This window comes from Saccopteryx leptura, chromosome 5, assembly GCF_036850995.1.
Source record: "Saccopteryx leptura isolate mSacLep1 chromosome 5, mSacLep1_pri_phased_curated, whole genome shotgun sequence".
Taxonomy (NCBI): domain Eukaryota; kingdom Metazoa; phylum Chordata; class Mammalia; order Chiroptera; family Emballonuridae; genus Saccopteryx; species Saccopteryx leptura.
In genome coordinates this window covers 123,488,903-123,503,963 of record NC_089507.1, presented here as the reverse complement: position 1 = coordinate 123,503,963, position 15,061 = coordinate 123,488,903, and the positions used below count along the sequence as shown (strand labels likewise).

The 15,061-nt window shown below is 45.2% G+C and overlaps 1 protein-coding gene across 24 annotated transcripts in view; it reads left to right on the top strand.

Annotated features, from left to right (window-relative positions):
• Positions 1-15,061, top strand: part of KIAA1217 (KIAA1217 ortholog) — a 561,660-nt gene that overhangs the window by 522,329 nt on the left and 24,270 nt on the right. For all 24 annotated transcript variants that reach the window (XM_066383953.1, XM_066383955.1, XM_066383952.1 and 21 more), the window contains 3 exons: positions 8,013-8,188; positions 13,402-13,532; positions 14,039-14,186. In XM_066383953.1, the coding sequence (XP_066240050.1) occupies positions 8,013-8,188; positions 13,402-13,532; positions 14,039-14,186 (455 nt within the window). The remainder of the gene's footprint in view (positions 1-8,012; positions 8,189-13,401; positions 13,533-14,038; positions 14,187-15,061) is intronic.

Genomic DNA, 15,061 nt, shown 5'->3' with positions numbered 1-15,061 from the left:
GGACCTAAATGGAACTTTCTATTGTTACGGTGCCATTCTCAGGGAATAGTTGGGTCTGCCATTAGCTGGCAATACTGGTAAAGGGGACAGGTGAAGGTCTTGTACTAACAAATGCTCCCTTCAAAAGATGACTATCTTTAACCATTACCTTTTCTAGTATGATTGGGGGTGGGTGTTGACTACATCTTTTTTCCCAAAATGCCACAGTACTTGGGTTTTACCAAATTAATCCTAGAGCCACAGAAATAACCACAGTTCTGCCCCTCTCGGTTGCTGAGGAGAGAGATAGCCCCTCTCTGGAAGAGACAGTACACGTTTGGCGGGGCCAGATGAGACTTGGCTGAAGAAAAAGTGGAGACGTTCTTCCTTCTCTAATTTCCACAATATTCTTTTTGGTTTCTATTTCCTTATTTTGCTTCCTGATAAATAAAAGACGGGGTTATTCTGAACTCAGTGGGGTTTTTTTGTTTTTTTTTTTTATTTATTTATTGATTTTAAAGAGACAGGAACATTGATCTGTTTCTGTATGTGCCGCTACCAGGGATCAAACTGGCCACCTTTGCGTATCAGGATGATGCTCTAACGAACCAAACTATGTGCCTAGGGCTTAGTGTTATATTTTTAAAGCTACTGAGAATTTACTCTGTCTTCCTAAGCAAGGGAGGAGGTAAAACATCAACACAAAAAAGAAACATAGCTATACACAGAACCCTTGTATTTGAAATGATATAATTCCGAACAGTTATCTTAAAGTGTCTTTTTCTAAGATTGCCTCACAGAAATGTGCCAGAGTATTATTTATCTTCTGACATCCAAAATAATGCTCATGGAAATGTGTATCCCTGAGAAAAACACACTATAGGTTGGCCCATGCTGAGCAGACCTAATAAATGGAACTGGTTTGGGATTTGACAGTTGAACTGTTGTACAATGTACCAAGTCCTAGTCAAACCTTCATATAGAGGCCTGCTAAGACGGGAAGACTTCTCCCCGATAACATGTAGCTGTAAACAGATATCCTTTACCTTGTCCTGAGAGCCTGGGGAAACTTTCCCCATGGTCAGAAGTCATTATGGGGTCTGGCTATCATCATAAAACTTCCTGGTTTATAGTAGAACCACAGTTCAGTGCCGCTGATAGGCAGCAAAATGAGTGCAGTCACACTTAACTGTATGGTTGGGAATACCAATAGTCTTAGGTTTTACCTAAGAAATCAAGGTTGGGTAGATGAGGCATATGTCTATTTTGAGGTGGGCAGAATTAGCTTTAGGCAGTTTTCTACTTTCTTAATAGAGTTGATATGGATAGTTTATTTGGCCCAATTAAATTTTTAATACCCAACTACATTATTTCTGTTAAAATATTTCTATAAAAATGTCAAGACACAGCATTGACAATAAATGTATGTTTGCAGCAGTGAGAGGGTACTGCAATTATACTTGATTTCCCACTGTTGACAACTAGAAAACTGAAAATAAATAAATAAATGAAACAGTTGTTTTTAAATTTTGGATAACAAGCAACACAGGATTATGGTCTTTAGGAGAACAGAAACAAAGGCTCTGGGCCTACAATTGACTCAGCTTTCTGCATGGGGGCACTTTTCAGACCATGATGCAGCTGTTAATGCTTGACACTCTCAGTTGAAGAGATACTATTAAAGTTCAGAGATTAGAGGACTGAAGCAGTGAGAATTTGTGGAGTGGAGTCCCAGACAAGGGGGAGCTCTATGGAGAAGGAACTTATAAATCTGTGGGTCTGTTATTGAATAAGCCAAGTGTATGGAGCGTGAAAGACCACTAAGCCAGGCAAAAACAAAATGGCAGATTGTAAGAGAAAAAGTTCCCAGAGCTCACAAAAGGCCAGGAGATGCTTGTGATTTGATGAGCAAGAGTAGAGTCTTGATTGGTCACCTGGGACATTCAGTAGAAACCAGAGATTTTTCTTCCATGCTTCAATCTGGGCCCTAGAGTAAAAAATATCCTAGATGCCCCCTAATAAAGATTAAAAACAAGCCTCTAAAGAACAGAAATGATCCTTGTCCCGGGAACAACAGCCATAAAAAGGAAAACAATAGAATCTAGAACTGCATGTGCAGCATCCTATCAAAAGTATGAAACATGTAACGATTCTGTGGAATGTGACCCGTAACCTTAAGAAAAATCCATCAGTGGCTCTCTACCAGGAGTGACAACAATAATGAGATCAACAACAAGGGTTTTGAAACTGCAGTTATATTTATTCTCAAGCATTTAAAGGAAGACATGGACACAATGGGTAAAAAATGGATGATGTAAAAAATAGTGTAAGTGTAACTTTCAAGAACTGAAAAACACAGCATCTGAATAGACTTAGTAGAAGATTAATCACTGCTGAGACAAACTATCAGTCAACATTAAAGCACAATAGAAATGTCCAAACTGAAGTATATAGAGAAAAAAGTGATGAAAAGGAACCAAAACTTAGTGATTTGTGGAGCAACATTAAGTGTGGTCAAGGGGAAAGAGAAAAACATTAGAGGAAATAGTAGCTGAAATTTTTCCAAATCTGATGTATGCTGTGAATACACAGACCAAGAAAAGCTCAATAAATTCTAGAATAACAAGCACAAATGAAACCATACTAAAGCACATTGTAATCAAATTGCTAAACAAACAAACAGAAAAAAAACCCAGGAATAAATAGAAAAATCTTAGCCCTGGCCAGGTAGTTCAGTTGATTGAAGCATCATCCCAATGCAACAAGGTTGCAGGTTTAATCCACATTCAGGGCATATGCAAGAATCAACCAAGGAATGCATAAATGGGCGGAGCAACAAGTCAATGTTTTTCTTTCTCTCTCCCTCTGTCTCTCTAAAATCAATCAATAAAATTAATCAAAGAAATTTAATAGAAATATCTTAAAATCAGCCAGAGGGGGAAAAAGGGACACATTACATAAATAAGAATTAACACTGACTTTTCATCAGAGACAAAAGTTAAGTCAGAAGGAAACAAACTGACATCTTTAAAGTATCAAGAGGAAAAAACAGAAAATAGAAGACACTACCCAGTTCATTTTATGAAGCTAGCATTACCCTAAGAACAAAACTATTCAAGTCTTTTTTAAGAAAAAACTATCCACAGACTGATACCTTTCAAGAAAATATATGTAACAGATCCTTAACAAAATGGTAGTAGTTGAATGCAGCAATATATTAAAAAGATAATACAGTATCCTTGGTTTTATCCCAGGCATGCAAGATTGTTTTAACTTGAAAAAAATGAATCAATGTATTTGACCTTATTAACAGGATAAAGAAGAAAAAAAATCATATTTCAATAAATGCACCAAAAGAGTACAAAATTCAATACCACTAATAAAAACACTCAGCACTTAAGGAAGAGAAGGAAACTTCCTTAATCTGACAAAGGATGGCTGAAGAAAATATAGAACTTATAGTTAATGGTAAAACACTAAGCACTTTCTCATAAAATGTAGAACAAGGCCAAGGAAGGCTTCTGTCACTTTTGTCGAACACTGTACTGAAGACCCTAGCGCAGACAATAAGACTAGAAAAAGAAAGAAAAGGCATACAGATAGGAACATAAGTGCCATTGGCTTTACTCACAAATGACCTGATGGTATGCATATAAGATCAAATAGAATCTATTTTTAAAATGCTACCAAAAATGAGCAAACTTTAGTAAAATTACCAGAATCAAGTCAGTAAGTAAAAATATAAAAGTTTTAGTACCTACAATATATAAAATCATACAATGAAATACCACTCCACATTAAAAAGAATCTAAAACAACATGACTGGATCGCAAAAACAATATACTAAAAAAAAAGAAGCCAGACACAAAAGATTACCTATTGTAGGCCCTCACTAGTAGCTCATTTGGTTAAAGCATCATCTCAATATGCCAAGTTTGAGGGTTCAATCCCCAGTTAGGGCTCATATAAGAATCAATCAATGAATATATAAATAAGTGGAACAACAAATTGCTGTTTCTCTCTCCCTTTCTCTGTCTCTAAAAATCAATAAATAAAATTTAGAAAAAAAGATTACCTGTTTTATAATTCTATTTTTATGACATTCTAGAATAGGAGGAATTAAATCCATAGGAATAGAAAGCAGATTGGTGGTTTCCTTGTGCTGAGGGTTGGGAGATTGATAGCATGAAGGAATCTTCTAGGGTGATAGAAAATGTTATTTCTCTTTTTAGTGGTAGTTTCTTTATTGTATACATTTGTCCAAACTCATTGACTTGTGCACTTAAATGGCTATGCAGATGGTCCACCACTTAGGATGGTTCCGCCTTTTTTTTTTTTTTTAATATTACCATGATGTGCAAGTGATACACATTCAACAGAAACTGAACTTCAGATTTTGAAGTTTGGTATTTTCTGGGCTAACAAAGTGAGATCTGCTCCTTTCTCCTGAGGTTGGGCAGCTTCCCGTCAGTCCCGTGATCAGGAGGGTAAACCACTGACACTGCACAGCATGATCCTCATTGCTTGACCTGGCCCAGCTAAGGGCTAAGGGAGGGAACGTTTTAAGCACCTTTAAGGTAGGCTAAGCAATGATGCTCAGGAGGCTAGGTATATTAAATGCATTTTGAACTGACGGTGTTTTCAGTTAGGATGGTTTTTTGGGTTCCTAGCCCCATTGGTAAGTTGAAGAGCATCTGAATTTTCTGTTTGTAAACTATACCTTAATTAAGGTTTTTTTTAAGTTAATTAAAATGCAGATATCACTGCTAAGCCAAAATACACATAATGACTTGAAGTGCTGATGACCAATTGATCTGACGCTTTCAGAGGGAGGTGCTAGGTCAGCTGCTGCTGTCAGCATCATTCCACACACTGCTGGGATGAGGTCCTGGAGACCAGGGCAAGAAACCCAGGCGGTGAGGGTTGTTCCTTCACGATTAACTCATTGTTGCCCTTGTGCCGGCCAGCGTTTAGTCCTTCTAGCTGGCTGCTTGTAAGCGCCTCTTTCTGGGCAGGAGGGTCATGCCCCCTGGGACTCCAGGATGTCTGTCCTTCCCCTCCTCTTTGAGTGAAATCGTTTGAATATGATCTGACTGTGCTACCAGTTGAATAATTTCAATGTACATTTGTCTTCTGATGTGTCTGTAGGGCTTTTCAGAAACATAATTTTGAGTCATTCATACAGCAAATATGTGTTGGGTACCTACTGTGTGCCAGCAAGCGCGTGTGCTGGGAAGAAGGCAGACATGCCCTGCCATGCTGCCTGGCGCTCTTGGCCTGGCAGTGGGCGGTTGAAAGGTTACTGGTTGAATTTAAAGAACTCGGTCCTCATCCTGGCTCTTCCCAACAGATGCCCAAGTGACTGAATACGTCATTTAACCTTTCTGGGCTTCACCTTTCCCATCTTTCCAATTTCAGCTTTAAGAATTTTAAACAGTCTTTCAATAATTTCCAACCTAATAGCCACTGTTACTACCCACTGCTGACTGGACCGTGACTTCACAGGAGCTTGCCCGGGGACTTATGCAGGGGCACCACGGGCTGCACCACAGAGCTCACGGCACAGGGCATCATCTCCATCAAGGCCCTTTTCTCCGACCACGATTCTGACTCTTGGTGGCCACCCCACACCTGAGGACTTGCAAAAATTCTCATCGTCGAGGCTCAGACCAATTCTGTCACAATCTCTTGGGGTGGACCCAAGAGTTAGTAACTTTTAGACACAATTAGTCGTCTACTTATTTGTCCTCTTACATATCCATTACCATTTATTTCCCAGACACAAAGTAAATAGCCCTGTGGCAGTGGACACATGGCATTGAATTCGAGCGTACCGTTTTGATAGTAGGTAGTATTGCTATGTGTATTAAACAACTACCACAGTCAGAACGAGGGGTGCCATCTCTGAGCCCATCATGGGTCACCCTACATTTCCATCATCTAGGAGAGAGTTTTTAGATCTCTGTTGTCTGTTATTACCAACGTTGCTGCTTAACTCAATCCATGCATTCAGCTATTGGACTGCCTGCTATGTGCTTGGCACTGCGTCCTGGAGACTGTGAAAGCAGAAATTACTTAAGTGGAGGGAACCACACAGCAGAGTCCCCACGGCAGAAAGGAGCTCGATCCGTCAGAAGAGCTGCAGGGATGTTCGTGTGGCTGGAGCAGAGAGCACGCCAGCTGCATGCAGTGTGAGGAGGCTGGCATGCGGGAAGGGCCTTGCGCCCCGCGCCTGTGGGCAGTGCTGTGGCCACAGAGAGCATAGGAGGAAGTTGCCCTCTGTGCATTGTCTCCAAACCTAGCAACTTTCCGCAACACACCAGTAGACTGTTGTTAAGGCCACAATAAAAAGACAATAGCCAAAGCAGTATGAGGGCATGATCATGAGTCACACAGAGGAGGTAGCCCACAAGTGGCACACTTCACCTGGTTCCCTCCCAGAAAAAACCCACCAGCCCTGCCCCAGGGTTATGCTCCCTGACAACAGTAGCTGGTGTATACAGAGAGCCAGGGTTGTGCCAGGCGCTATTTTAAGCACTGGATTGCCTCACTGAGTCTACATTACGGGCCTATGAGATATGAGCTCTTACTGTTCCTTTCAGGGGTCTCAAACTCGCGGCCCGCCCACCAATTTTGTGCGGCCCGCAGACTAATCAAACTTTGTGGATTAGTCTGCGGGCTGCACAAAATTGGTGGGCGGGCCGCATGCGGCCCGCGGGCCTGAGTTTGAGACCCCTGCTTTATATGGATGGACAGAGAGATGAACTACTTGGCCACATCACACTGCTACTAAGGGGCAAACTAGAAACTGAACCCAACCAGTCTCTCTGGGCAGCCAGTTGGGCATCCTGCTGCACTGATACTGGAAACAATGGCAGCTCTGCTGGGGCTTGCATAGAAACGTTTTGTATTTGTTTAGAGAAAATGCAAGCCAGGTTGAAGTTTCAAGCAGGTGGTGACATGGTCAGACAGCATTTCCCTTAATTTGCAGATAATGGACAGTTGACAAAGACATCAACACTCCTGTGAGGTGATATATATAATAGTTGTAGGAACAGTCCAGGAGATCAGAAAGCAGAGGAAACAATAACAGCTAATTGATATTTCAGGGGAACTTTAGATAGAATGTAATTACTGTTTTTGAGGCTGAGTAAATGAATTCACTTGACATCAGAAAAATTCCTACACCGGGAAACACTTAACACCTTCTTGGAAATAGAACTCAAGTGTTTAACTAGGTTCTTATGAAGCCTCGCAAACTTGCTCATCCTGTGCTCTGGGGTGAGAGACAAGTGTCTAGAAAGTAGATGGAGAACTATACATGCAGGCAGCCTTCGTGTAATCCAGGGAAACGAGGCAATTGCCAAGAGCCATAGGTTCATCTGGAATCATTGCCACCATCCATATCAACACCATGTTTTAACGGTCTGTGATCACCGGGTATTTGGTACATGGACCCATATGAACAAGAGGCACCTGGTTCTCTTATAACATTTATCCTGAAATAGTCCATAGCCTAATCAACGTTCATTGAGTACCTGCTCTCTACTAAGCAGTATCTCATTTAATTCTTAGACTAACCCTGCCCAGGAAAGTGAATCCCCACCCTTAGAGATAAGGAAATGGAGACCAAGACAGTTTAAGTAACATTCCCAGAATCTGACAGTAGCCAGGGAGAGGGGAGAGGGGTTTGATTCCAAACCTGCTTGGCTCCAAACCTGGTGTTCTCGGCTGCTCCCTATTAAAACCTGTCAGTGAGAGGTTATGTTCAGTTTCCATGACTCATTGACCAGAGTAAAGAAAGGCTCCTCTTTTTTTGCAGACTCAGACATGAAAGTCTGCTTCGGTTGGCTGCTAAGATTCAGATGTTGGCTGAAGGAGCAACATATGTAGAGTCTTTGGTCCTTCCCACTGAAGTAAAGAAAGATTCAGCTGCAGGCTATTTATCCTAACCCGCCCCTGAACACTGCCGGGCTCCCACCACGATGCCAGTCAGGCGGCACCAGTTGAAGCTGATTGCTTTTGTTTGACAGCTGCAGAACCAGGAGCTGTTGAGGGCGATGATGAAGAAGGCTGAGCTGGAAATAAGCGGCAAAGTGATGGAAATGATGAAGAGACTGGAGGACCCCGTGCAGCGACAGCGCGTCCTGGTGGAGCAGGAGAGACAGAGGTACCTGCACGATGAGGAGAAGATCGTAAAGAAGTTGTGGTGAGTGCTTGCCACTGTTGCGTGTTTAGCTGCGTTAAACCAAAAAAGGAAACCTGTCTTTGCCCAAATGGAGGCCCTTCCCAGATGGTGTTCTTTCCCTCTCCTTTATTGAACACCTACTATGTGCAGATTAGCAGCTGCTGGTTCTAGGTATCCATGGATACTTAGCATCCTTCATCCATGCCCGAGAAATTCAGTCGTCCTCAGATACCTGAGCTGGTCTCTTTAAAAGTTGGAGCATTACACTCTTTCGTAGGACTTGGCAACACTGGCAAAAACCAGTGATAAATGGGAAGTTGGCATTTAATCTCAATAAATTAAAACTAATAGCCAAAATAACACAGCACTAAAATTATCTTCCTATTATTCAAGTGTAGTTAAAATCGCAAAAGAAAAATTTAAATATAGAGTTTGTCTGATTCACAATGAGAGACTCTTCCGTGAGCATTCCCAGTGTTCTGTGAGGGTCTTATTGAGAGCATCTATCGAGTCCCTATGTGGGAACGAGCAGTGTTTATTACTCCCCAGTCACTAGGGCAAGCACATCTTTTATGTTCATGTATGTTTTCTCATGCAATGGAGATTTCTCTCAGAACTATTTCCCTGTCATGTAATGAATAGCAGTTGTTGCAGTTGTTCCCAGTGTTGGTAATTCTCTTATTTTTTGGAAAACTGAAACCTTCCAAGTCGGGATCATAAGGGAGCAACGTCCAGAGTCTTCCTGTGGCCAGAACCACCTGAAGCCTCCCACCTGGACAGCCCTGTGCTGTCTCCCATCTGACATTCCACCCGAGTTTCTCTCCCCTCTGATGCCGCGCCAAGGGGGCTGATTAAAATTAAAATGTCCCTCTCGGCGGTCTAGAGCAAAAAGTCAATTTCAGTTATTACTTTCCAAAAAAAATTAAATTTGACCACATCTCAAAACATTTTATTTAGTACATACATTCATAATCACTCACCATGAGGCATTAAGGCTATTATTTGTCTAAAACATTTTGCCCATTTGTTCAGCACAAAGGTCTCAGGATTCCTTCTGAAAACTCCTTTTAAAATAGATAGCCTTTTAATAATATTTTATACATTTTTCCAATTAAATGATGAAAAAGTAGCCTGACCAGTGGTGGCATAGTGCGGATAGAGGGTCGATCTAGGATGCTGAGGAGCCAGGTTCGAAACTCTGAGGTTGCCAGCTTGAGCGCAGGCTCACCAGCTTGAGTGTGGGGTCGCTGGCTTGAGCATTGAGCATGGGATCATAGACATGACCCCATGGATGACCTCATGGTCACTGGCTTGAGCAAGGGGTCACTGGCTGGGCTGCAGCCCCCCCCCCCTCGGTCAAGGCATGTATGAGAAACAATGAATAGCTAAAGAGCTGCAACTATGAGTTGGTACTTCTCATCATTCTCCCTTCCAATCTCTTTCTTTTAAAAAAGAAAGAAAAAGACAAAAAAAGGTAAATTTCCTCCTTTTAATATTTGTATTTATTGGTTCACTAAGATAACTCCTGCTTCTTGACCAAAAAAGGCACCTCTGATCTCAGCACTCCTGAGACCAGCAGGCCAGTGTGGGAATGGCCTGAGGTGGGGGTGGAGCAAACACGTCTTCGGGGGCTGACCGGTGGCTTTGTGGGGCGGCTTCGCCCGTTTAAGTTGTGCACAGGGCGTTGGAGGAATTTAGTCTGGCAAAGCAGAACACAGGCGAATGGATATAGCACAGACAGGTCATTTACAGGAGCCAGGTTAACCTACACAGACGAGAGGCTACCTTCATCCCCAGCAATCAGGGAGACTTAAGCCAAAGTAAGTTACTCTTCACTGACCCCAGGCCAAGCGCAGGACCACGTGCATTGGAGGACCCCACAAAGGTTTGTTGAACTGAACTGAAATGGTTTGAGTTCAATGGGATTTCCTTGGTGGAGGCTAGACAGGGGACCTCCCAGGTAGAGGAACCTTGTGAACCAACAAGTCTTGGGACCAGGAAGGTGCAGGACATTCTTGGAAAATTGTAGGAGTTCAGTTTGGGGGAGAATGGGTGCAACATACTAACCTTATCTTCTACTTGGGTTGTGCTATTCCTGTTTGCCTGGTGCTTGCCCATGTCTTAGACCACACTCACCCCGCCTGCCTGCTTGATGTCTGTCTGTTCTGTGTCTTCTGAGATCGCAAGATCACGTAACTGCATTTATGGCTTTTCATGCAAGTTCCTGGGTCCATTCCCAGATTCAGAATTTCTCTGGATGGAGCTTAGGAACGTGCATTTTACGAAGATTTAGGGGAAACTTTGAAGCATCTTCATATTTGATAGTTACTGGCCTGATGAAGGGGTCTTTGAAGCCTTTTTGATCATGGAAGTAACAGATTCAGATATTTCAGCTGTATTTTAGATAGATCCCTCTGGCTGTCAGGAGCAGGACTCATTGAGGGAGAAAGAGATTGACAGAAAGAGATTGACATCCAAGAAATCTGACTTTAACAGCCCAGAACAAAAGTCAGTAAGACCTGAATCAAGCAATAGAAACTGAATGAGAAAATACATGAAATACAAAAAAGACTGATTGGATGGATCAGAGTGGTGAGAAAGAGCAAGTTACAAAAGACAGCTGGAAATTTCAACTCTGGAATGTTAAGAAAACAATTATATCTCCCCTTCCCCCTTTCCCTTGTCCCTCCCATTTTTCTTCTGTCCCTGCCCCTCTTCCTCCCCTGCTTTCTCCCTACACACACACACACACACACACACACACGCGCACTTTCCCTTAGGAATCATGTTAGGGTAAGTTGCTGGTGAGCCATTCAGATTGCAGAAAATAAAACTTGGGTCTAGAACTATGGAGAGAAATTGGATCAAGACAGTTTTTCTTTGGTGGGTGTCTATATGGAAATAATAATTGGACTTCTAAAACAGTCAAGTGAAATATATTCCAATAAATTAATGCCTCTTTTTAGCCAAGGTAGAATGGACGGCAACCTGAACAAAGCAAAAGGATTTACCTATAAACCATAGCATCTATGAACATCTGACATTCTTTTGAGCAAAGTTTGCATCTCAGAAGTCACATTCACTACTATAACATTAAAAAATTATTTCCAGCATTAATTTTTTTTTTTTTATTTACAGAGGCAGAGAGAGAATCAGAGAGAGGGATAGATAGGGACAGACAGACAGGAACAGAGAGAGATGAGAAGCATCAATCATTAGTTTTTCGTTGCGCATTGCAACACCTTAGTTGTTCATTGATTGCTTTCTCATATGTGCCTTGACCATAGGCCTTCAGCAGACCGAGTGACCCCTTCCTCAAGCCAGCGACCTTGGGTCCAAGCTGGTGAGCTTTGCTCGAACCAGATGAGCCCGCGCTCAAGCTGGCGACCTCGGGGTCTCGAACCTGGGTCCTCTGCATCCTAGTCTGACACTCTATCCACTGCGCCCCCACCTGGTCAGGCTACAGCATTAATTTTAACTTCATTGCCTCTTTTTACATTTTGAATGAACACAATATCTGAATGCTTTAGCTAGAAGAGAAGTGTACTAAGAGAAATGATACTGTTGTATACGAGAATATTGTACACATTTGTGTATGTTCCATGATCAACACAGGAAACTGTGACATTAAAGGGTCTACTCTGTGCAAGGTTATGAAGTCCAGGAGTCACATTGTGTAGAAGAGATTAAAATAGAATTTTAGGCCGACTGACTTTGGATCAAATGACAGCTCCTTAGAGTATTAATTGCAACCTGGCCACTGGAAGACTGTTAATGGGACTGTGATAACATTTGGGTCTTAGCTCTTTCATTAAAACTTAGAAGGACTGGACGGTGTGTCCAGTCTACACAGTAGAATAATTCTGTGCAGACAGGAAATGGAAGAGATCTTCTGTACACGTGGTTAGAACTCTTGGAAGGGAAGGCCACATTGTGCCTCAGGGACGCGGGAACTGTGGGAACTTCCCAGTGGGGATGCCTTCGCATAGTTTGTAAAGGTGGGCAGTGAGAAGATGGCTTTCCAGTTCAGTCCTGAAGTTGCATTATTTCTTCTGAAGGGACCATAGGCAATTTCAGTTCATTTTCTATAACAGAATGAGAGACAATAGCAAAAACTTCACCCTCCTTCTCAGAGGTGGAGGAACTTGTTGTTTGCCTTGCGGTCCTTGTTGAACAGAAGCGACATCCTACCTGAATCCTCTTGCAGCTCTCATGCCATCCATAACTGCATCCACTTGCCCACCTAGTGGGAGGGGCCTTGGTGGCCATCATTCTGCAGATACCGACTCCCTTTTCTTGCTGCTTCCATGGACCCAGGGCTCCAGCATTGGGAGAGATGTTCACTTACTGCCACCTAGTGGCTCTTCCTCTCAAAGTTCTTTTCCCATTCGTTAAGAGGGGTGGGTTTCTCTGTTGGATTTACAAGCAAACAAGTGATTAAAAAACATGTGTTTAGGATGGGCTTATTACTGTGCCCCAGTGACAGGATGTTGTCTGTTTGTGTTTGTTTTTTGAAGTGAAAGATCTTAGCTAAATTCTTTTGGGGCTGGCAGTACCCTAAGGTGTGTGTGTGCATGCGTGTGTGTATCAGATCTGTGATCATTTCTTTGTGTCTTGGAAAGGGATGTCAGTCCTTATTAATGGGACAGTCAGTATAAACCAGAAGGTCAATAAGTGGCAAGTCTGCTCCCCTCCCCCAGGGGCTATTTAATAGTGTCTGGAGACATTACTGTTTGTCACAGGGTGAGGGAAAGTGCTACTAGCATCTAGTGTGTAGGAACCAGGGGTGCTGTAGACCCCTCCACGCACAGAATGGGCCCCGCTGCAAAGAATCATCTGGTCCTGACTGTCAAGCACCAAGGTTGAGAAGCATGATCTGGGCTCCTCATCTTGCTTCCTCCCCCTCCCTCCCCACCCCCCATCCTGTCATGAAGTGCACACATCCCTGCATCAGTGCCACTGAAAATGAAGAGTGGGTCCTATGTCAGCCAGCTGCCCTGGACCTCCACACACAGGCGCTGGGTAAACGGGCTCATGCCTGCCTGGCACCTCAGCAGGATATTTTAAGGCAAACTACGCTGCTCCTCTACAATGTGCTCCCGCCATCTAGCTGAAAGGCGAGGTGGGCTGGGCCCCAGCACACCGTGGGAGGCCAGGTACACCCTGTGCTACCGCACCTGTCCTTTTTGAGGACCTCTGTGTTCATGCCCATCTGTGGTCTGTCGCTCCCCCAGTGAGCTAGAAGTCCTCGTGGAAGACTTGAAGAAGGACTCTGCATCAGCTGGCCGAGTGGTCACCCTGAAGGATGTGGAAGACGGGGCTTTCCTCCTGCGACAAGTGGGAGAAGCTGTAGCTTCCCTGAAAGGTGAGCCTCCTTCTTGAAGGGAGAAGCCTGAGGTGTGTTTCCTAGGGTTACTGAAAACCAGTCAGACCATGAGGGCTTCATCCATTCATTCATTTACTCCTGTGTGCAAGTGTTCATCACACACGTGTCATGCTCCACTCTGAGCACTTGGAATCCACCACTGCAGTGGGCACTGTGAGATTCAGGACTAAGTGGTAATAACAGCTTCTCCTCCTGGGCCTTTACAGTGCACCAGGCATCTGTACCAAACTCACTAAAGACAAACCTAAGGGGCAGCTGACCTCATCCCTACTATACAGACAGGAAATGAGGCCTGGAGGAGCCCTGCCCTTGCCCATGGTCACTTTGAACCCATCTCTGTCTGACACACTCCTGCCACCCGAAGATGTGTGAACTGCACTGTGGCTGGTGCACTCTGTGCGCTGTGCCCAGTCCAGTGTTGGGTGTGGGACGGGGGCTTCCTGTTCTGACTTCTCCTTCCACTCACCCGCTGCTCTTGGCCACAGGAGAATTTCCTACCTTACAAAACAAGATGCGAGCCATCCTGCGCATAGAGGTGGAAGCCGTGCGGTTTCTGAAGGAGGAGCCGCACAGGTTGGACAGCCTCCTACAGAGAGTGCGGAGCATGACCGACACCCTGACCGTGCTGCGCAGGTGACCGGGCTCACTACGGGGCGTGCAGTGGGGCGGGGAGCTGTGCTGGGGGGCTTTGGGCTCACTGCGGGGCGTGCAGTGGGGCGGGGAGATGTGCTGGGGAGGCTTTGGGCTCACTGCGTGGCATGCAGTGGGACGGGGAGCTGTGCTGGGGGCTTTGGGCTCACTGCGGGACGTGCAGTGGGATGGGGAGCTGTGCTGGGGGGCTTTGGGCTCACTGCGGGGCGTGCAGTGGGGCGGGGAGCTGTGCTGGGGAGGCTTTGGGCTCACTGCGGGGCGTGCAGTGGGGCGGGGAGCTGTGCTGGGGGGCTTTGGGCTCACTGCGGGCGTGCAGTGGGGCGGGGAGCTGTGCTGGGGGGCTTTGGGCTCACTGCGGGGCGTGCAGTGGGGCGGGGAGACGTGCTGGGGGGCTTTGGGCCCACTGCGGGGCGTGCAGTGGGGCGGGGAGACGTGCTGGGGGGCTTTGGGCTCACTGCGGGGTGTGCAGTGGGACGGGGAGCTGTGCTGGGGGGCTTTGGGCTCACTGCGGGGCATGCAGTGGGGCGGGGAGATGTGCTGGGGAGGCTTTGGGCTCACTGCGTGGCGTGCAGTGGGACGGGGAGCTGTGCTGGGGGGCTTTGGGCTCACTGCGGGACGTGCAGTGGGACGGGGAGCTGTGCTGGGGGGCTTTGGGCTCACTGCGGGGCGTGCAGTGGGATGGGGAGCTGTGCTGGGGAGGCTTTGGGCTCACTGCGGGGCGTGCAGTGGGGCGGGGAGACGTGCTGGGGGGCTTTGGGCTCACTGCGGGCGTGCAGTGGGGCGGGGAGCTGTGCTGGGGGGCTTTGGGCTCACTGCGGGGCGTGCAGTGGGGCGGGGAGACGTGCTGGGGGGCTTTG